The sequence below is a fragment of the Bombus pascuorum genome, chromosome 1, assembly GCF_905332965.1.
Source record: "Bombus pascuorum chromosome 1, iyBomPasc1.1, whole genome shotgun sequence".
Classification (NCBI taxonomy): domain Eukaryota; kingdom Metazoa; phylum Arthropoda; class Insecta; order Hymenoptera; family Apidae; genus Bombus; species Bombus pascuorum.
Window position 1 is genome coordinate 910,975 of NC_083488.1, and position 23,074 is coordinate 934,048.

At 36.2% G+C, this 23,074-nt stretch overlaps 1 protein-coding gene across 2 annotated transcripts in view; it reads left to right on the forward strand.

Moving 5' to 3' along the window:
- LOC132916076 (inhibitory POU protein) overlaps positions 1 to 23,074 on the forward strand; it is a 59,725-nt gene that overhangs the window by 30,095 nt on the left and 6,556 nt on the right. Inside the window, exons 2-3 of one of the 2 annotated variants that reach the window (XM_060975844.1) lie at positions 7,549 to 7,605; positions 19,653 to 19,859. In XM_060975844.1, coding sequence (XP_060831827.1) covers positions 7,549 to 7,605; positions 19,653 to 19,859 — 264 coding nt within the window. The remainder of the gene's footprint in view (positions 1 to 7,548; positions 7,606 to 19,652; positions 19,860 to 23,074) is intronic. The other variant, XM_060975845.1, reaches the window with a different exon arrangement.

Consider the following 23,074-nt stretch of genomic DNA (forward strand, 5'->3'; position numbering starts at 1 on the left):
GACGTTTATTTGAAATTCTTCGATAACGCTTTACGGTAAACCTGCGTATCATGGTACATCGATGAATCTGTATTTTTATTTAACGGGTATTGTACTATCTGATGTAACGAGTATAAAAAGAAAATACTTAGGAAGTAAGTATAAAATAACCCCATTAAATAAATAAATTTAAGCTTGACACGTTCGGTCCTCTAATTATAATTATAATTATTCAAGAGCTATAATAAAGCAACATCGTTGCGTTTTACGTGCACGGACCATCCTATGTACTTATTTATTTACAAAGGATCCTACAAAATGAAAAAAGAGAAAAAATAAAAAGAATACGAAAAAACTGTATAATAATTACGTATGAATATAAGGAAAAGAAATTACGTAACGTTATGCTGGAAAATTCTCGGAATTGGAGTAATTCGTTTTACAGCATGGATCGAGCGAAATGACGTTTGCCTGGCATAACGGCAACTTAATCTTAATCGCATTCTGTATTAAAAGCAAAAAATCGTTAGGTAAAGAGTTGACTCGGGACCAGAAGGAGCGTCTACGAATCAGAATACTGCATTACAAAATTTCATATATTCTCTTTAGGTAGCTCTTAGACGCTTCGCGCTTCGTCAAGATCCGTGTTTTTCACTTGAAATAGTAATGACTCGCGTGAACATAAATTCTCATGGCTATCTATCCGCTCCACCTCTGCTACGATTGGAAAACTCGGTTCTCATATATTCTCACGCCAGCTATTTAATAACATACATACTTGCAAAAATATCAAATATCGTTACACACTTTGAGATGGCAGGAAATATGCGATTTAAAGTACGTGCTTATTATGATTTACTGTCTAGAAATTATTTGTTCCTTTGCTTTTATTGGTTATAGAGTGATGGCGTGAAAAAAGTTTAAATTCAATATGTTGTAAATAAAAATGCATCTATATTTGAAATGACCGAACGCGACGAATAGATCGTTTAAAATATAACTTTACGTTTTATGTTCCTCTTGCTGAATTTTGACAAATGTACATATCAAGTTGTACTATTTATTAACGATAAAATCATAAATTTAATGGGCGTATTTTATTAATTTTTCATGAATTTAATAAAAACTTGACAAAAAGTAACGGTCAATAATAAAATTTAAGCGATATGTATTCCGTAATGGATAGACACCTTGTAAATAATTTCAACGATAAATTAAACAATTATTTATTACGTTCAAGTAGATAAAATTATATGAAATCTCGTTCTAATATTTTAACGCATGCACCTATACGTAGAATTTCACTAATTATAGCGAAAGAGACTTTACTTACGCGCTTTGCTTAAAAATGTTAAACTTTAAGCGTATACCTTTACGACGGTGAATAAAGGAAAGGATTTCTAAGGTTGGTAGAGGAAGAAAAAACGATAATGAAAATTGAGATATGTATTAAGACTGAAAAGCAGAAGGAGAAGGAGAAGGAGAAGGAGAAGGACATCCAAGCGATGTTTAGAATGGTTCAAACGAATCTACTGAATAATTGAGAATGGTAGACAGTAACTGTAAGGGAGCAAGTGTCCCCGATTATAACAAAAGTGAAGGGGCGAAGCTCGGCTCATTTGTTATTAACCAGCGTAGTGGAGCGTCGAAGTGCAGAAAGACTTGGAACACGACTTCACACTTTGACTCGCAACCCTTGGTAAATTTAGTTAATTATCAGTCAAACTTCCGCGAAGAAGCTCGCGCCCTTTGCCTCTTGCGAACAGTTTGTCCGATCGCTCTTCTTTTTCCGGACCAAAACTTTTATTTTTATTGCTTCTCATGGCTCCATATGTTAAGTAACTTTGAATCTTTAAGAATATTGTGATATATATCAAATAAAATTTCTATTTTTGTTCTGTTGGTATTATCAACTATGCATATCGTTTTTCGATAGTTAATAGTTGGATAGAAGTTGCAAACAACGTAGAAGAATAACGAAAATAAAATACAAAAGTTTCCCGATAAAAGTGGATAAAAAAGGTTCGCCGCATATTTATATTTATGTCGAGACATTTGGCAAATCGATACAATTTGGATTACACAGTCCGTTTCATAAAATAAACGAAGAACGAAGTTGCAGAAACGTAGAACTCGAAGCGTGTAGTTTTCCCTCGTATCCGAGGATATCCTATTTCGTCTTTCCTTCGCGAATCCTCTACGAGTGGTTCCTTTGTAACGAGCGATGATACCATACATCGTCAATTTGCGTTTCCAAGTACAAAATACCATACAAAGGCATCTATACAACGATATCCGATCGATCGTGGAAACGATCGACGATGTTCCGTATAATTCCGCGGCGCAGAGTTTTCCGGCTGATTTACAATCGGCCGGGCGCAGCCCTGTCTGATAATCAAACGGCAGTATTCCGTATCCGATTGAATTTGTCGATGTAGGCGCGTTCGTGTGCTCGTGCGAGCGCTTGTCTCCACATATTGGACGGTGCGGTGCGTTGCATGGACCGGTTACGCCGAATCGAGGATGCCAAGGAAAATCAATTAGCCGGGCAAACTGTTTCGACTGCGGCTGTTTGCCCGTACGAGAGTCGCCAATGTGTTTCGTCTCGGAAACGGATACGCGTACCCCGTGCACAGTGCACACTGCACAGCGCACAGTGCACTGAACAGTGCACGTGATACGCGAGCATCACGCACGCACGCAAGCACGCACGCACATATACCATCTCTTATACGTACAGCAACGACGTGACGCGTGGCGACGCGATGCGACGCAGTCTACCAATCCGCACAGGCACAGACACATCCTTGTAAAGTTCGTATACGGCGTACACCATACAGTATGCAGTATACAGTATACAGTATACAGTATACACCAGCGCATATGTACATACGGAACGAGAATTCGAAATTCTACGGGAAATTGAAATACTCGTAATAACGTGGATAAACGATGGATCGAAAGGTTTTTCTCTTGTTGCCCGGTGTAAGTTTTCACAGTGTGTGTGATAGAGAACACAGGTTTTGTAGTTTATCGTTTGCACGTTGAAATAGCTATACGATCATACGCGATGAATTTCCCTTGTATTTTTTGGTCGGCATAAGAATTTTCGGTACGCGGTAGAGGGTTGAGAATAATTTGTATTTTATTACTTGGGTATAGAGATGTAAAAGAAACACGTTGCGAATGCGTTTTGCGTTATTAATTATCACATACCTATGATAAAGCGGAGGAAAGTTTCATCCGAATTATTTTTAAAATCCCCTTACCGATTATGGACATAATTTCCCTCGATACTAAAATAACACCGTTATTATATTAAACAAAATCGCCGAGAATACACATATGTACTTAAAATTGTTAATAGAAAATGATCATTTATCCCTGGATCTTCCTATAATTATAAGCCGAGTTTAAGCTAATAAATATATCACAACGCGCTTCGGATTTCGACAAATGGCTCTATTTTAAATTCTCCTTTTAAGAAATTCATAGTTTCAGTGTATCATTTTACTAAACAATGAATTTATGCCATTGCTAAATAATAAAGTACAAGTTATTTTTATGCAATAACAGCCAAATTTAACAGCAGTCTATACGTCTGACTCTTTTATTTTTACGCTTCGATTAAATGCTTGATTTTCAATCTATAAATTCGTAATGTGCATATTATATGTGCATATAATTATACGATGTTCCCAATATTTTTAAGGTTTAATTAAAATTTTTTATTTTCTCTAGACATCGCGTTAATAGTATTACATATATATATATATCTCATCTCCAAATGGAGTTCTACAACTATATTTATTCCTGAACCGCTACTGTTAAGTCCTAGAATATTCCAAACACTGTAAACAGTACAATAATTTTAATAACATATTCTATGATTAAAAATTACAAGGGGGAACACGATTGGTCGAATCTCGCATCTTCTGTCGAGAAGCACTTTTAAAATTCAGTAGGTTGTCGATCAATCCCCTGTTATCAAAGTTGTCTTTCTATTTGCTTTTGCCATCTACGCTAAACGCTTTTCTCGTATTCTTTAACATTTTCATAATATCGCTCGCGCAAGTATTAGAGTACCAACGCACAGCTTTTCGCATAAGTTGGTCGACTCGTCAGCTATTTTTGAAAAGGTTGCATCTTTGCATCCAACAGACTCTTTTCGTTTTCAAGCATGTCGTATCAAAACCCTTCTGTTTAATTACACGAGTAACATTATCAGATGTATTTATTATTGACTTCGATCATGTGCTATAAGTCGAAACGAAACTTGTTCGTCACATGTATCTCGGATCGGAAAATTAGAATATTTCCATTTCACTGGAGTCGAGGTTCAGGATTCTGAAAAAGAAGAAAGCAAGGTTTTAACGAATGAAACAATGACAAATTTGCGGACATACGTGCGCCCCTATTCGCGTGTGCGTTACTTACGTATGCGTGTGTGTTATCGATGTTGTCCGAGCTTCGTATTTGCACTCGATGCACTGTGTACAACTTGTAGCAAAGCATACACAAGGTACATATGTATCTCGGCGCATAGACGCTAGACGCGCAACACAGCCGCGTACGCGTTGATTGATGACACACCTGCGAACGGTAGAGATACGTAGGTATACGCACAGGGATTCACGCGTCACAACGTTTGTAGACTTACAGAGTTTCGATAAAAAGTGAAAAATGAAGCAGCATTTTTGTCGATACAACTTGTAAACGTGCGTGTACTAACGCCTTTGTTACACGGGTACGTTGAATAATTAGCACGGTAGAATTTTGGGCTTCGCCGAAGCATGTATTAAACGATGTTTCAGATATACGAGTAAGCCGCAGAATAATAAACAACATATGACTATTCCATAGAACAGTACGAATAACGTTCTTTGACCTAAACAGTTTGGTTAATCTGGTAAACAGCGTTTGCCTGTCTTGCATCACGATGGTGCGAAAATCGTGGTTCCACGTAAATTAGGATTATCATCGAATAAAATACAGTACCAACGGTTTACTTCACGGCTGCTCCCTTTTTACCGTTAATGGACGAACGACCGTTTACAAACTGAATAGATTAACTCTATTTTTTAAATTCCTCAGTCTCGTTGTTTGGCTATGCTTTTAACTTCTCTAAATACAAATTTACAAAGTATCGTTGCGTCGTTGGCGGATAGTTTAGATAAATTTAGTAAAAGCGCGTCAATATACTCGCAGATACGTTATTGGTTACCGAAGTTGCGAATATATTACGAAAGTAATATATATAGTAATATATATAGTAAAGTGTGATAGGTACATAAATGTCCCGACTAAAATTTTGATAATTGAGTGGAATGAAAGAGCGACAGTCGATATCTTTGTATCGATATTTTCCGCTAATAATCTCATTCAAGTGGTCGTCACTTCTAAAAAAACTCTACGTTTGGTCTTTAGTTTTCTCAAGCACCGAAGCCATCGACAGCGTACAGACAAAAGACTGCGTCGAGGGCAAACCATAAACGGTAGATAGGCGACGTTGGCTTCAGGGTTTTCAGTCATAGCTCGATTATATTCCGATTTGTGTTTACACTTCGGTATTTAAAATATATATTTTCTACCTTACAATTTATCCACGCGTTCCTTTGTATTCACATACATCTAATAATCTCAACAAATCGTTGCGCCTCGTTTCTAGTAGTAGGATATACAAGTACGTATAAATATATACGTACGTTTGACCAGCAACAAGCTTAGCAACAAGAAGGTATAAAACATTCGCGAAATACCGATATCGCGATACGCTATTGTCAGGAAAAGTAGCCGAAGGAAGTTGAAAAATCTGGCAATTTAATGAAAACCGTCGGTGTGGAGAGATGAAGAATTCATATATCAGTCGCGACTTCTATAATGATGCGATCATTGTCATTGATATCGATCGAGCTCAGAATTGGCCGACACTCTAATGAGAACGATATTGAATTACCTAATTCTGCTCGATTCCTAAAATGACTCATTTAATTTGTGACGGCGGCGTCGCGACGCCGGAATGGCCCGATTCTGTCAATCTTAGTACCGCGCTTTAAATATACATATTACGCGATTGCCAGGAATAAAATATGCAAACCAGATGAATATTAAGCCCTGCTGACAGGTAAACCGCGTCGATATGCATGAATTTCTGTCAGCTCGGAGAAATATTTCGCCGCGTGGATTATACCAGACGGTCCATAGAAATTTCTTCGTCGCTGTTGCAGTCTAAACGCATGCTCACATACGGATTTCTCTACTTTTCTTTCTATGTACATATCTATAAGCTGCAAGATCGTTACGTCTTAAAGGCGTTTGGTTATTTCGAGTTGGTTTTGAATTTTCACCCTATTGTTCTACCTAGGTATATACATATATACGCGATGGATAGTTTTGATTTATTTCTTAAAACTATCGATAATATTTTACTCGTAAGAATATTTTTGCCAAGATTCTTGACATCTTCTCGGATACGGAGTTAAAAATCTTGCAGTGTTTTTTATAAAAATTGTTAGAATCGTGGTTTGCGAGGAATCGAGTATAATCATCTTAGTAAGAGTACTAGGATTTTGAATAACAGACAACTCAGTTGGATAGCTGCAAGTTTGAGATTTCATTTCCATTTTTATTCATTCGATATCTATTTAATGCAGAGGATTTCGTTTATTGTTTAAATTTCACGATCCAAATATATCGATATACATTTTATTTGGTGCAATAAATAAAAATGCCACGAATATCTATTTTATCGTCTTTTATTTATTAAATTTTCTTATTATTCTTTACTCGCTTTTTTACGTAGCAATAATATTACATAGTTTTCGTAAAAACTCATAAATATCACGAAAGATCAGCGAATAAATTAAATTTTTTACAAAAATTATACAAGTACGTCCTTATTTCAGAGACAGTAAATTTTTACCGAAACAAAAGTCAATAAAGTATATGTTCTGCCAATGACGTCAATCGGATGTGATTTTCTTTTAACTTTGAAAGAAATTGATATTATTTTCCATATTTTTGCAAAATGAAATGTTCTACTACAAGCTACGATTCTTCGATCGTACAAATATATATATTTCTGTTAGTATTTAGCAGTTATTCATTCGAATACGACGGTGAAAGATGTCTGTGAATATATAATTTCGTTTCAAAAGTTTTTAATATTTAAAACGTCTAGTCTAGACAGACTATCGAGGTGAAAGCGTCACGCTGTAAAATCTTTCCAATTTTCCATTCTCCACCGGGTTTCTAAGTCAGTCGACATTTATTTCTAGGAGTTCAATGACACTTGGGACGTGCAAAAGGATCTTCGAATACATTCGCAATTAATATAACTTTTCATATCTCTTGTATATGCTTGTTTTGTTATTTGCTCGTTTCGATCGTGGATAAATATATTAAACGATATCGAATTCTTTCAAAATCGGTTATCGACTATCGTGCGAAGATATGGAAGCGTAATTAAAGAATCGTTAGTAGTACGAATTTGAGATGCCGAGGAACAAAAATATACAAATATGTTGCGTCAAATGAAACACTTAAAAATCGAAAGTTTTCTTCTTGCAGAGTCGTATATTGGAAGATGCCTCCATTATGTGCAATTCCTGGTCACCGAGGCATAACGTAAGTACGATGCAACGTTACTATATATTTACTACTGATTAATCTAATAAGAAGACTGGATCGTAGTTAAAAAATATTCAGAAAGAAACACTGTTACCTTTTCCATCGTGTTTACCTGGCTTGTTACGTGCTCGTAAAATAACGTCCATCCGATTGAATCACAACAAAAAGGGAATAACGTCAAAGATTGTTTCTCAACAAATTTTCGATCGATCGTGGAATTAAGCTTCGTGGTATGTCTGATTCGAAAGAAGGAAAAACAAACTGGAATAAGCAAATGAATTTAACATCGTTATCTTCATCGATAATATATTAACCATTGTTGATTTAACGTTACAAGAAATTTTAGCGCGTTTTCGTTTCCGAACGGTGGCATTTAAAGTATGGAAATTAAGAGTATACGATTTACGATTTATTTAAACACGTTTGGTATCGCCGCGATCACAGACGATAACGAAACGATCGAATCAAAATTAAATGAAAATAAAAACGACAACGCTACTTGCACGATCAAGCACGGTAGAAATGCAGACGGTGTTTGCACAGTACGTTTTTCCTTCTATCTCTGTTAAACGTCATCGAAGGCATCAGAATGAAATTCATTCGTTGATAAATATTTATAATATTAAGGATACAAAGCATATATACATAAAGATACGATACGCGATCAAAGTAGAAATAAGATACCGATGTTGATTGATTAGAGGCGATTAAAATAGAAAGGAAGAGAAACGGAAGCGGAGCGAGTTCGAAGAAGAGAAAGAGAATAACTCGGAACTCTATTGCTTTATTTTATACGAAATGCTCCATAATATTTATGCTTCGCGAAGCCACGTAGTTACGGTGGCTTGGCTGACATAAACTCGCTAACTCCTGGTTACGATTATGGCCAGTAGTAAATTGATTATTTAGATATACGATGAGGTGGTGCGAGATAGTTTGAGTGCCGTAAAAAGAGCCACGCGTCGCTTACGTTTCCCGCAAATGGAACAAACGCTCCGACAAGTAGCGTGTAACTAGCGTTCGTGGTTTGAAAATGAGCACCGAATAGCTATTATCGAATCACGTGAAATATCGTTTTCGGAACGTTACGCGGAGAAGTACGCGAGCTATATTTTCCACGCTTGTTTCATTTCTACCTATTCTAGTTTTGTAAAATGACACATCTGTCGCGTATCTTCGATTTGTCAGAAAAGCGACGTATCCGAAGATTCGTAAATCGAGTCAAATAATTTTGAGGTATCCGTAGAAATAAATATCTATATAATAAATATCAATAGCCGAAATTATAAATTTCTCAACGGCCGACAGAGTTTAGATTCGGCTTTGAGCGACGATACTCTTTCAGACGTACTCGCGAATGTTATCTGTAGCGTAGTTTCGATACGCCGACCATTATGCACGTGGAGAATAATAGGAGTTTTCTAGAAGGATATCGGGGGTACGTTCATTATGAACGAAGTCTACGTAAAAGTTACTCGTTATAATAATCAACATCGATCTTTAAGTACTTCATTGATGTATATATATATATACACGCACAAGCAGGTACATACGTTCTAAAAATCATCACTCGAATAAAAATCACCAACGGCGGCATAATTTCATACCTATTTCTCGTTAACCCTTCATCTACCTGCGCGATTGAACCAGCAACGCATTCGCCTATCTATTTATACGCATACATGCATATTAATGCCGCCATGTACATCTGTCGGAGCATGGATACCCCGATACATGGACAAGTTGCGACCAACGTGCAGCTACTTTGCACCGCAATCTCGCGTGTCGCAATATTTCATGTCGCAATCTCCAAGCATTTATCGAGTGATAATTTACAATACAATACTCGGCGTTTCGCTCGGCTTCCATCAATAATACACGGTTAATTGCGTTATCCAATGAACGAGATGAATTATTAGCGAGCGGGTACCGAATAAAGCTGCGGCGACTGGTTGCGCGACCGATCGCGGCAGACACCGTACCGGAGCTTCCTGCAGGTAAATATCGAGCGACGTTATAAATTTGGATCGTTTCTAAATCGATGAGGACGAAGCTCGTCCGCTCGTCGCCGCGCCATGGCCAGGTCGAGTCGCGTCTGTGTCGACTATAACTGTGACTGTGACTGTGACAAGTGAAACCGAATTTGATCGAGACTATTCGGGACGCCAGAAGAGGACGAAGATAATATCCTTCTCCGGATTACTCTAGACTCTAGACTCTAGCCTCTAGACTCTAGACTGTAGACTCTAGACAAACGCTACTCCGACATGCAAGTGTTAATTCGTACAGTCTGCTCGTTTTCGCGCGAGACGTCAGATTTTCTGGAAGAATTTAATTATTCATACGTCAGACTGCTTCGCGATGTAGGTTATCGAACGGAAATAACGTAATTGTCCCATTTCGCGATATCCGTTGGCCGACAGTCCACGAACGGTGCTGTTTTTAGAATCGAGTTACAGCACTGTTAATCGTCTTTCTGCGTTTGTCGCTGGTTTTCTTTTTCCTATGAATTACAGAATTGTAAACAAGCGTAAATGACGTATCGTTGTTTAGGATTTGTTCCTTTCGTAAGATTTCAAAGAGAATTTCATTACCGTTTCTAACGATAAGACTCGAAGTTTCTTCCGCAAATGCGTTTGTTGGCTGGTTCCCGCTACGATAAATACTCCGTCAAGATATCAGATTAATCTGCGACGAATTATAACGTAACGATATTGTGACGTATATTAATAAAATCGAGTTAATATCGACAGGTGAAAATTCATTAAGAGTTTATATCTTTAATCAAATAGAAAATATGGTAGAATAAATTGGATAAATCGTAGAGAAATTTTGATCGTTTAAAATTACTTATAATCTTTGTAGACGATTTCAGACGGCTTCAGTGAGATTATTAACAGAAAATGTACAAGATAAGATGTAGCTTTTAAGTAGTTTGTACGGTATTAAAACATTTTTCATTTGCAATTACATTATATATTAAACGATTGATCGAACAAATAAATTTCAACGCATAATTGGATCTCTTTCGTGCTTTGAAATTATCTGAAAGACAAAACTTGGGTAGTTTACGAGTATTACGACAGATAGAATATGCCAAATTTTCTGACAGGAAAATGTTAGCGAGAAAGTAACTAAAAAAATATTACGCGCCGGAATGTACACAGCTCGAATTCCAATTTCCTAGCATGCACAGTTGGAATTCAATTTCGAAGCAAACAATTAGTCTCGTACGTCGAGCAAGTGCGCTACTCTTCTTGCGAGTTGTAACCGACTTTTACTTGGAACACAACTTTCTCGAACGTAGAGCAAGCTTAGTATCGGAATTGGAAACGTTGCTGGAATTTTCTTTCCATTAAAAGCACCAAGGTCCAATCGTAATATCGTGACAAATAATCAGCTATTTTTCCAACTGTTATTTAAATCATACGTATATCATACGTGGCTGAAAGATGTTTCATCTCTTAAAAAATAGTGTCGAAGTGATCGCCACTTCTAAGAGAACTCTACATCTGGTCTTCGGTTTTCTCAAGCGCTAAGGTCATCGATAGCGCATAGACAAAGGAATGCGTAACACATTTTACTCAAATTCATTGTTTATTGTGAATTTCAAAAATGTATAAAAAAAACAAATCTTGGCAAAATAAACGATTTAAAAAAAAAAAAACAAAAGAATGCGTCTATGACAGACCATAAGCGGTACACGTGCGACGTTGGCTTCAGGGTTCTTTTAGTCTCAGGGTAACATTGCTAGCGTGAGGATCTGGACCAGCTTACATCGTATTCCACACTTTGTACTTTAATATTCACAACCTTACAATTTACCCACGCGTTTCTTTAATTCCACATACACCGAATAACCTTAACAAATAGGAAATACTCGTCTATTCTCTTCGCAAATACTTCGCATCATCTTTATCGCTGTTAAATATACTCGTATTAAAATAAAGGAGATCGAAAGGAAATTGGTAGATGAAAGGACTTGGAGTAAAATTGTACGACTCTGACGTAAAAAGAATTCTCAGGGCTTATAAGCTCTATAGAGTACGAGTAATTCGATACTTGTTCTATACAGAATACACGAACACACATACACACACACAGATTACAAGAAGTTTTAAAAATGTAGTAGAGAATGAAAACAAATTACATGTACGTACAACGAAGAGTGTATATCTAGTATCCGGTATCGGACATTTATAATATTATAAATTGTTTTATAATATTTCATAAATAAATATCATTATGTGCATCGAAGAGAATTAGGATACGCCTATACGCGCCTGCTGTCACGCGTCGACTTTTGCTCTGTGCCGCCCTGCGAACTGTGAATCTTCGAGGCGAGAAAAGCAGGACTGCGCAGGGTTAAGGAAAGACGCGACAGAGTTTCGGTCTTATTGTTAGGTTTAGGATTTAGGCAACGCGACGCCGCGTTGCGCCACGCCGATCGTACGACTACGACCACGACTTCACTTTCAGATCACCGCTCGAGCCGACGACATCGAACGGGATAAAAGTCTCTCTCGTGGCATAGTTCGACGTAGTATCTGGTCAAAGTCCCCTATTACTTCACGTTCTTTTCCTCGCTAAAACTGTTGAATATCGCAAAGCGTAAAGATTAAAAGAAAAAATCTAAAAATTACTTTTATCGTTAACATTTTGATGATTGATACAGTGAAATTGGACGAAAGAGTCAATTTTCATCGTATTACGTATTCTCGGCTACTGAATCTTTTATCGTCTTTATTTTAAAGCTCGAGCCTCTATTCGATTGCAGAAGCGCGATGGAAAACAGAACTACATACGTACGTACAATGTACACGCATTATATAGTCATGAATGTGTATGTTATGTTCAACTGCATCGAGTTGTATTCCATTCACCTTAGCATTCTGGCCCGCTTATTTTATTTATGCACTTTATTTCATTTTGACAATGGCGGTTTACTCTTTTTCAATACGAAACACCCTGCATAATAGATAAAATTGGATTGTATCATGGAATGACGGATAGAGTGGTGAAAAACTTTAATGAATATTTGGCCAGAACGTCGGTTATACGGCCACCAACTGCAAAGAATCACCGAGTTCCTACGTACTTTCGGTCGTGCAACGATCGAAGAATCGTATTTAGTTTGCTTCTACACGATTGAAAAACGAAGACACGCGTCAACGCTTAGCTTCTAAATAGTCCCGTGTTCTCTGAAATAAAATACGAATACCATTTCGCGCGAAACGGTCTTCGGTGTACGTTTAAGATCGCTATAAGTGCTGTGTATCAGAATTTTACTAATCGTATGTTTGTAATAAATGTCTATCTATTATTCCTGAACGAAGGCACACGTACGTTAGGTATCAGCTGTCATCGTCAAATCGAGACGTAAACCGTCGAAAAGAGCACAAATTACCGATACAAAGACACTAAGAAACGTTCATTGTCAATGTATAAAAATCGAAGACATAAAAACTTACTTCAGACTGTGAAGAAGCTCTATAAAAATCCAAGCGATATATTCGGCAACGCTAGAGAATAACGAAGTATGAATTAAGAAAAATCATTTTTCCAAACGCTTATAGTATATCAGAAACCTATAAACTACACGAGTATCTCAGCAATAGCAGCTTAAATTTGGGAAAGAGTAAAGTAAAGTAAGTCTTGGGAAGATTAAAGACAACTTTTTGATGCATAAATTATTTAAAAAAGAAGTGAAAACGAAGAAATTGTAATAGCTCCGCTCTAAGAGCTTTTTATTTGAAAAACTGATAATTCCTATAAATTCGGTATAACGAAATTAGTTAGACTGGGAATATGCAACGAGTCGTATAGACGTTTCTTTGACTAAATGCACGGATATTTTGAAAAAAAGAAAAATAAAAATAAAACTGTGATTTTATTTGAAAGACAACGTTTCGCGTTATTATGCACTGACTACCGACCTAATATCTATCAAACGTTCCAGGAACTCTCCGCTACTTCTCTTCGCTCGTAAAACGAGAAAAGAAGGTAGCTATACTTTGTGATATTTCCTCGAACGTAACTCGAGTCTCCTCGACTCGTACACTGTAATCGTAATCGTTTAAAATGGGAGAATTGTAAAGCCCGGTGGTAGATTAAACGGAAAAGGAGGCTGATGTATAATAATACGTCGTCTCGCGTACTACGTTACGAGCTTAATCATTCCCGGTTTCTCGCGAATAAGCTCGAGCAGATAAATTACGCGGACGGCCGTTGGGGCGCGATAATTCAATTGTAATTGGCTAATCTTTAACGTGCCGCCGCTGGAAGACGTATTTAACGGGTGGGTTGGCCGCAGGCAGCTCGGAAAAATGACTCTATTAACCATGGGGACCTACAGAATCGAGCTCGAAGGGGGACTCCGTAGAAACTTTGCTAAACAACTGCACGAGCTGCTAACTAGGCGGCTAACAAGAGCAATCTGTATCCGTTGCTCGGCGTAGTCGTCGCTTTTCTCATCCCTGCCCCTAGCTGTCTGGCCAAGTCTTGGAAAAACTACTGCGCGCGTGTGTATTGGCCGTACAGCGCACAATGTACAGCGTACGAAGAATCGGGAAGGATAAATGGGGCCGTTTCTTGCTCATATAGTCATTTATTTGAAGAAATGCGTTTCCATAATAAATTCTACGTAGAATCGTTTAAATTCGCAATAGAATCAATTGTTGAGAGTATCGCGAGCCGGTTGCGACGAAGCAATATGACAGATCGTCGATCAAAGGATAGAATAAAAGTCTTCTGATAACATTTTTGTAAGATACGAATGTTTAGATTCGTTATTCTATACTTGCGGAGAAATTATTAATCAAAGTTATAGGTTTTGCGCTTTACATCTGTACATGTCATATAGCTAACGATATGGAAAAGCTAAAAACTATCTTTTATTCGATTGGAATTACATATACGAACGTACAAAATATCTTCACCGAAACGTACGAAATTATGGTTCTTTTACCCTTTTTTACTCGGTTGTCCTCTCTGAGAGGACATCGTAAATGTAACAAACAGCTCGGGTGTTCTCTTTAAAGGGACGCAAAGAGATTACTTTGCCGATTATACAGAACAAAATTAGACGAGCTTCAAATTTTTTAAACATATGTGTCTCCTCGAAGAGAAGATAAATAAAAAAGTGGAAAATATGCCGAATGCAAGGGGCTAATTTTACATAGATGCGAAGATACATAAATGTACGAATTACATCGTCGTTTTATTTAACAAGAAGAATATTATAATTTAACTGTAGATACGTACCAATATACGAACAACGTTTTAATACTACATAAATAAAGTAAATTGCGAAAGAAAACGTCTTGATTGCGATTCACATAATTTTGATAACACGTGATTCACGTTCAAACGGATCGCCCCTTAGATTCATCTACGTGCACACACATGTACGTATAAGAACTGCGAGGTTAAACTCGCCCCAAATTGGGATTCTTCCTGCGCACTTGAAGAGAAAGCGCAATTTAGGATTTATCGTCCTGTTAAAACTTCGTTTAGGTGAAGCATTCGTCTTCATGAACAATACCATGTATGACGCAACGAATGGCCTAAGTGCTTCATCGTAATAAAGTAATAATGTTTTATGGCGATAAAAAAATCACGTGCTTATTAATCTCTTTGCGATATTTCTCAAATTTCTATATGTTAAGAAATATTTTTTATTTAAAATAACAAACTTTTATTCGTTTAAAATGAAAAATTTCTATTTCTATCTCTATATCTATTTCTATTTCTATTTCTATTTCTATTTCTATTTCTATTCCTACTTCTATTTCTATTTCTGTCTTTCTTTCGAAATTTCTAATTTACATATCTACCAATAATAAAATCTATTTGAAGAATAAAATATGCATTGAACTTTTAAAAATTGTACAAGCGTTCATCTCATTTTCGATTTATCAAAAATTGCTTGCCACACACTTATTTTACGTCATGTGTACATCTTACCTATACACCGACGATATTACATTTTAATAGAGCAACGAATAATAAGAAATCATTATTTTAAAGAACTCGCGCCATCCTACAAATACCGATCTTTAATTATTCCCTAGAACCGTCTATGAAGATGAATGCATCGTTTGCAGGTTTAAAAGCGAGGTACTCGGCAAATGGCAATTTTACGATACGAAAGGCGAAAAGCACAAGGAAGAAGTTGGAAATTAGAAAAAGTGGCGGTAGTTCAGTAACCTACAGACAGACGGATAGACAGACGGACAGACAGACGGACAGATAGTAGGTACACGTACCCGACAAAGACACAAGGAGTTCATAAATAATCGAAGCGTTGAAGCACGATGGTGGTTTTCGCATGAAACATTGATCGGCCGATGCGGACATCGCAGTTTATAATGAAATAAGTGGATAGTGAATCGTTTTTAACCTCGCTACGCCGAACGTATCTAACTATTGACATTTCAATAACTGTTACGATAATTTGCTCTCGTAAATTTTTAATTGCTATTTTCCTGATAAATTTCTTTCGTGCCAAACCGTAGATAAATCGCAAACCGTAAACGCTTTGTGATCTGTGCGTTAACACATCGAAGGAATGTCAATCGTTTCTTGATAAATTAAATCGAATATTCCGACAAATTAAATCTCCAGCTAATAATTCGAAGCGAAGGAATGGAAAAATGTTTGATATTTCATAAATTACGGAATATTTTGAAAACGCTTGATACTTGATTTTCGATATTTCCCATTACCGAATGAGAAACGACTCGTTGATGGCAATTGGTTGCAACGCAACGGATTCATACAAACTTGATGAAAGCGTACGCGCCGCGGAGAATTCCCGCTAAATTGTTTTGACAATGAATCCTCCTTTATCGATATTTAATAAAGCAATGGCCACGTTTTCCAAGTGATGCCGAGAAATCAATAATGCTATTTGAAGATATTCTATTTTCGAAGTGCGTTGAAAGAAAATCTCGATAAGTAAGACAATTAGAATCGCAAATTCTATACGGATATAATTACGAACGTTTCCCAAAAAATAACAGCTCGTATGCTATTTGAATTTTTCGTTCCAACTTTGAATTTCAACTTTCGATCGAAACGATGAATTAGAATCTTGTATTTCGAATTTTTAATTAAACGTTACTTCACACAAGCGTGCACAAAACACCGTTGTTTATTCCATGAATTAATCTCTACCGTCCATCTGTCGTAGATTTCTATTTCTAATCAAAGATCTTTTTCCACGTTAATTAAAAACAGATAAAAGCAATAAATTTTTAAATCGAGTACTTCAAACTAGAAACTCTTCTTACGCAGTTTAATACGCGTTGCAAGTTGTTTACTTTTACAAAAAAGTGTGCATTTACATGGTCGATTTTCTAACAAAAATTTCTTCATATAAATTTATAGATAAAAATATCTTGATCTTTAGTAAATGTCAGAATTTAATCTTAAAGTTAAGATCAATAATCCGTGGAAGACACAATGTTCGTGTTATTAAACAGAAATACAGAACCAAATGTATATAAGCGATTGATACAATTAACAAGGTATGCAAGAATCGTTGATTATTGGCCAGTTACTAGACGTAGGTAGTGACCCATGATCCATTAAATATTTTGAACCCCACTCTCTATACAGTAACGAGTATGACCTGTGTAAGTGTCCTGTTCAAATGCCTGTGCGGGTGCCTGTGTAAGAGTATTTGTGCCTATGCGTGTAATATCGTTGTATTCCAACGATAAACATATAAAGCGTCGATAAAAAAAGGTGCATAGCACCTGTCACGATCGAACAATAAATAGCGAATCTGATCAAATAAATCGTATAAAGCGAAACCTTTCGTATCGAGAAACGAGCTTTTGATGACTTCGTCTTTACAAAAGTTTGGAATTGCATCGCGTTACGGATATTTCGATTTTCCTCGAATAACGTGACGATATTGCTCGTGTGGTAGCCGAACCTTGTAATGTGCCGTGAGTGACAGATGCGGCTGACGCAAAATGTCCCATATAATATCGATTGCCACGACATAGAAGCGTATCTGGACAAAACGAAACCATAAATTCGCGTCACAACTGCTATTAATATGACGTCGGAAAAAGAAATTTCATTAAACCTTTCAGCTCTAGCTACTTCATTATCGTTATTCGTCGTAAAAGAAGAAACACTTTTATCATCCAATTCGAAAATGTACACTGATAACGAAATCATATTCTATCGTTCGCCTTATTTAAATCTTATTATTTAAATCCGTATTTATTATCGTATACTCTTTGTTAACGATAAGTTTGAAAATTGAAGATCTTTTTAATTTAGCTGAAAATTTTCCTCGTGCCATTATTTTAAGCAAAGGTAATAGGAATAGGAAAAATATCATCAGAGGTAAAAGGTATTTTTAAACATATACGTAACTTATTTGTATATGTATAAAATTGTGTCTAGATGCGTTTTTAAAAATTTGATTAACGTTTGAACTCTAAATGCCGCTTGTGCTTTCACGATAGGCATAAAAGTGCAAAAATATTAAGTTACTTGTGTTATCGCTAACTATATGTTTGTGAAAGACCTGTTCTCAAACATAGGAATACACAGTATGTCGGACCCTAGGTCTCGTTCAATTTTAGTAACACTTTGACCCTAAAATATTCCGTCCAGCAGCCCCAGCAACATTTGACAGGCAGACGAACACGATTAGCAAATCTCATACGTCACGCGTAACCACTTTTGAAATAACATCAACTTAACCGGGTGAATCGTAATCTAGTATTATGTACGCCCTTGTACGTATGTATCTTTGCTTAATCGTACTATGCTTACAAATAAACAGAAAATATATAAAGATACAAAATGCAAAAATTCGAAACTTATAACGCGGATGATTCGTCGAGTGTAATATCAAAATTTTCTTAATAATCAAAGAATGATTAAATATTACCCGATACAATGTCAGATATTTTGCATCTCTATGAAAATTTATGTTTAAAAAGTAGCTCTTTTTCAAAAAAATTTTTAGTTTCATTAAAAAAATTGAACAAATTAATAGTTTCATTATGAGAAAATGACTCAAGTTAATTTCTAGCAAATACCCGTTATTAAGAAATTAGTGATATTATTGTAATAATAAGGTAATAATTACATTAATTGATATAAAAATTGATAATTACGCTCGTACATCGTACACTTGAAAAATCCGGCAAAACCTAAATCCAAGTTTCCAGCGTTAAAACTATTTTTAGAATATCGATCGCACGGCCATGTTGAGCACATGGAGTGACCTCTGACTGGATACTTTTATACAAAAGCACCGCATACTTTTTTCACCAGAAACTGACATTGAGTAGCAACTTTCGACCGGAACATTGCACGATAAAACCAATTGTCCTCTGTTTATCGAACTAAATTTTCAGAACCACGTACAAAATTCTTACATATCGCCCCCTTGCTACAAAAGTGACAACTCGAAGATTATACGTATCTTTGAACCATTACCGTAAAATGTTCCATAAGATTCTCTAGGCTCGTAAACTGAAACATTTGAAATGTTTCAAGTAGAACAAAAACTGAATACATGAAAACAAAACAGAAATTGATGTTGTTAACATTTGAAATGTTTCAAGTAGAACAAAAACTGAATACATGAAAATAAAACAGAAATTGATGTTGTTTCACGATCATTCTTATGCCCGACAGGAAGGAAATAAAAGTTCGAAGCTAAATTTTATTAATAAGACGTGTAATATCTTATTACGTTCAAAAACGATTTTTCAATGTATATTTTTAATTATTATATAATTTTTGTAGCGAAGGTACGTTAAGTGTGCAAAGTATCCTTGATAACGCAGCATCTGGTTTACACACCTCGTCGAACTTGGATCTCTGTAAATCGTAGTCCCATTGCCAACGTCGTATCAACGCGAACGACGTTAGGAGATACGCTGTAACGATAAGACGCGATATAAATTCGTTTAAGAAGACGAAACGTTTTCTCGAAAATTCTGTTACGTCCGATGCATGATCCCTAATTCTTCAATCAGTGTCACGTGTCGTTTTTAACGTTTCAGGGTGACTTATTCGGGGGACTGAACAGCGGTCTACAAGACGGCTTACTTTCGAGGGCGGAGGCTTTGGCGGCGGATTTGGGAAAACACAACGCGGGCACCCCAATGCCTTTGAAGCACGACCCTGTTTCCGTCTATCATCATGGAACCCACATGCCAACCCCCCATCCAAATAACCGGCCACATCATCAGGTACATTCACACCTCTTTGTGAGTCTGCATTTTTCGCAATACTATACTCGTACCGATTCTTTTTCTTTCAAAATATTAGTTTCGTTGACGAAAGTATAGATTCTCGTTTATTTTGTTATTAACGTTATCGTACGGTTATGTTCTCGTTATTTTGAATAGTTTATTGCTATTTCAATACATCGTATATGAAAATACGTATGTACAGTCGGTTACAAAGATATTGTCACATCGGTATAATTTTGTCTCTTGAGCTTTATATTTGTAGTAAGTACGCGATTACTATTTAAAAAAATGTATCGAACTGTGTCAGTATACCGACTGTATATCGACTACTTTGATTTGTTGGTCACACTCTTGCCCGTTATCGATCGATCCAAGTTTGAAGTTTAATTTGTTTTCGAGCGTTAATCTCTTATATTTTGTAGACGAACGCTATTATTTTTTAAGGATTTAAGATACTTAAGAAAGAACGTAATAATCTATTTCGTGGAACAATGAATTATTTATAATATTTGATTCAACGCTGAGGCGTCAGAGTTTCTTTCGTTTTCAAGTACGAAGAATTAACATACCTATATCGTATCCGATATGATAACGCACACTTGTAGCGTTAAAGTACAACATTGTAATTTCTATTTACCGTATTGTACGATAGACTTGTTCTACTCCTCAAATTTCTTATAGTACTTTTACGTAGTAAAATTGTAATAAATTTTAGTAATAAAATAAAAGTGTCGCTAATCGTTTACAAAAGAGAAAGTAATACCTGATAATAGCAGAGGTGTCGGATATGCAGAGGTATAAAGGAACGAAACAGAGGCATTCGAAAAGGACCGTAAGGATTCTTAATGTTGCTTTCTAATGTCATTTTCCAAAAGGTGACAGTAGATACCTATGTAAATAAATATCAGGGATAAAAAATGTTATGGAACGTTTTGGGATTAAAATCACGATAATTTGCCATTATTACTGTTAATAATAATCGCAAATTTTTCTCCTTCTTAACGATAATCCTATTAACGCTTGGCTCTTCTCGATCAGGAATATTTTTCGTATTGTATTTCGACAAAGACGACGATAAAACGGAGTAAAGTCTGTGGTTACATCCAGACTGGAATGAATTACGAAACGGACTAATTGTATATCGTACGTGGCCTCGGAGGCACGATAATTTGTTAAAACTTAATGTTGTTACCAATGACGAAGTTTATCGGTGAAACAATTATCGTAATGAAGTGTACCGAAACAATAACGTCGACATGCAAAATTCATCGTTCGAGTACGATTATAAAATGCAACGAGTTTCGAGGACGGCTTAAAACCACCGACAATAATTAATTACGCGTAGCAATTAATTATGATTTATAATTAACCCGCCAATTAAAAAATTCAACCCTACCGATTTTTTATTAACATCTTTCGCGATACGAGCAACAGTTTTCATTTTGATATTTTAATCATTGATATTTCCCATAATTCGATACGCGTGAGTAATTGTACACCTTCGAACGTACGATTTTAACGTTTGTTATCGTGAACTGATCTATAAAATATATATTTTCCATGTGAAACGATCGCTAAACGATAAAATTTTTGATACGCGAACAGTTAGAATAATATTAAAGTATAGATGTAATATAATTCACGCGTCATACGCAACGTCAAATCTATGGAAAATATCTGGAAAATCACCCCTTTAACGTTAACATTTTTTTTTATTCTTATCGGTAAATAAGTAAACAATAAAAATACACGCGACAATAAAACGTCAATTCCCCGTGATATTCACAATGAAAGATTCGACCAAGGAAGACGCACAAAGATACAAACCTGTATATCGTACTACACGAATCTGTATGCCTAGATACCTATTGTTTATAAAATTATGAATAAAGAATTAATCACTTAGAAAGACAGACACGCGAAAGAGCTAGGAACGTGCCATTAATTCGATTACAATTTGCTCCGTGTCGTCCCGGGGTTTTTATGCTAATACAAGCAATCTGAGGCCGATGAGCGGATGATAGCATGGCAGTAGGGTGAATCGAGCAATGTTCAGCGACCCGGAATGATCTTCTCGAGTTTAGGGGCGTTGCTCGTACGTTATCTCGCCATTGGGACGATTCGTAACACGCTGGGCGTAACGCAATCAATTTTGACAGAATTTCCTTTTCATGTTACCAATCCCACATCGGGTTCGCTGCCGAAATTCCAGTGCGTAAGAAACGTATTTATGTATGTAACTACTACACGAGCAATTATCTCATTCTCAATGTCTCGATCATTGCCACGATATACGTAATTTCGAAATTCGACAACTTGACGACCACGATGTATCTATTATACGGTCAGCATTCTCGCGATTTCTCTTATAGCGAGTAAAATCGACCATATTTCGTGAATTTCAGATTAAAAGAATAAAGTCAGAAAATTTTTTAACGATATCCAAAAAAACGATAATGACGCTAATATATATATACACAAACACATATATATATGTATGTAGTTATGAGTTATTCAAAGATGTATGAAGTAGGTGTAGTACGATTAAAACACGCATACGTTTTACCTGCTTTTATTTATGCATCGTTTTCCAAATGCGTTTTCCAAATGCAAATGCATATTAAAGCTGAAAAATATATTCGATTGCAATATTGTTATATTCGTAATCTATCCATTATCCGAATGAAATATTTCTATAAAAACGTCACCGATTAACGTATTCCTGCTCGGAATAATACATTTTTATAACAGCTTCCATAGAGTCCTCTATCTCGTTGCTTATACTTTCGCGTTAAAATCTTCCAAAGGCTTTATCCACGCGTTAGAAATATCTTACGTGTACATGTATCGTACCGATACGTTTCAACAGTTATTAATAAAAATATTGCTTCGCGTTAAACAGATATTATTTACGTGGATGTAAAGATATTTTGTCGTTCGTACAAAATGAATCGAAGAAACGGTTAAACGCAGCCCGGTATAGGAACGAAACAGAAAATAAGAATAATTCGGTTGTTTAAAAACTCGTCCTGACAAGTGGTCGATAAATAAACCGATAAATCGATAAATCCGATAGAAAAGCATTATTTTATTCAAAAACATTACCTAGGCGGAAAAAGGTCGTTGTACAATGTTGGCAAACTGATCGAAGATAGATCAACCGTAACAGCGAACGCGAGAGTATTCGTTTCATCGACCCGCTGGAAATCGGCTGACTATTATTAGTCGCT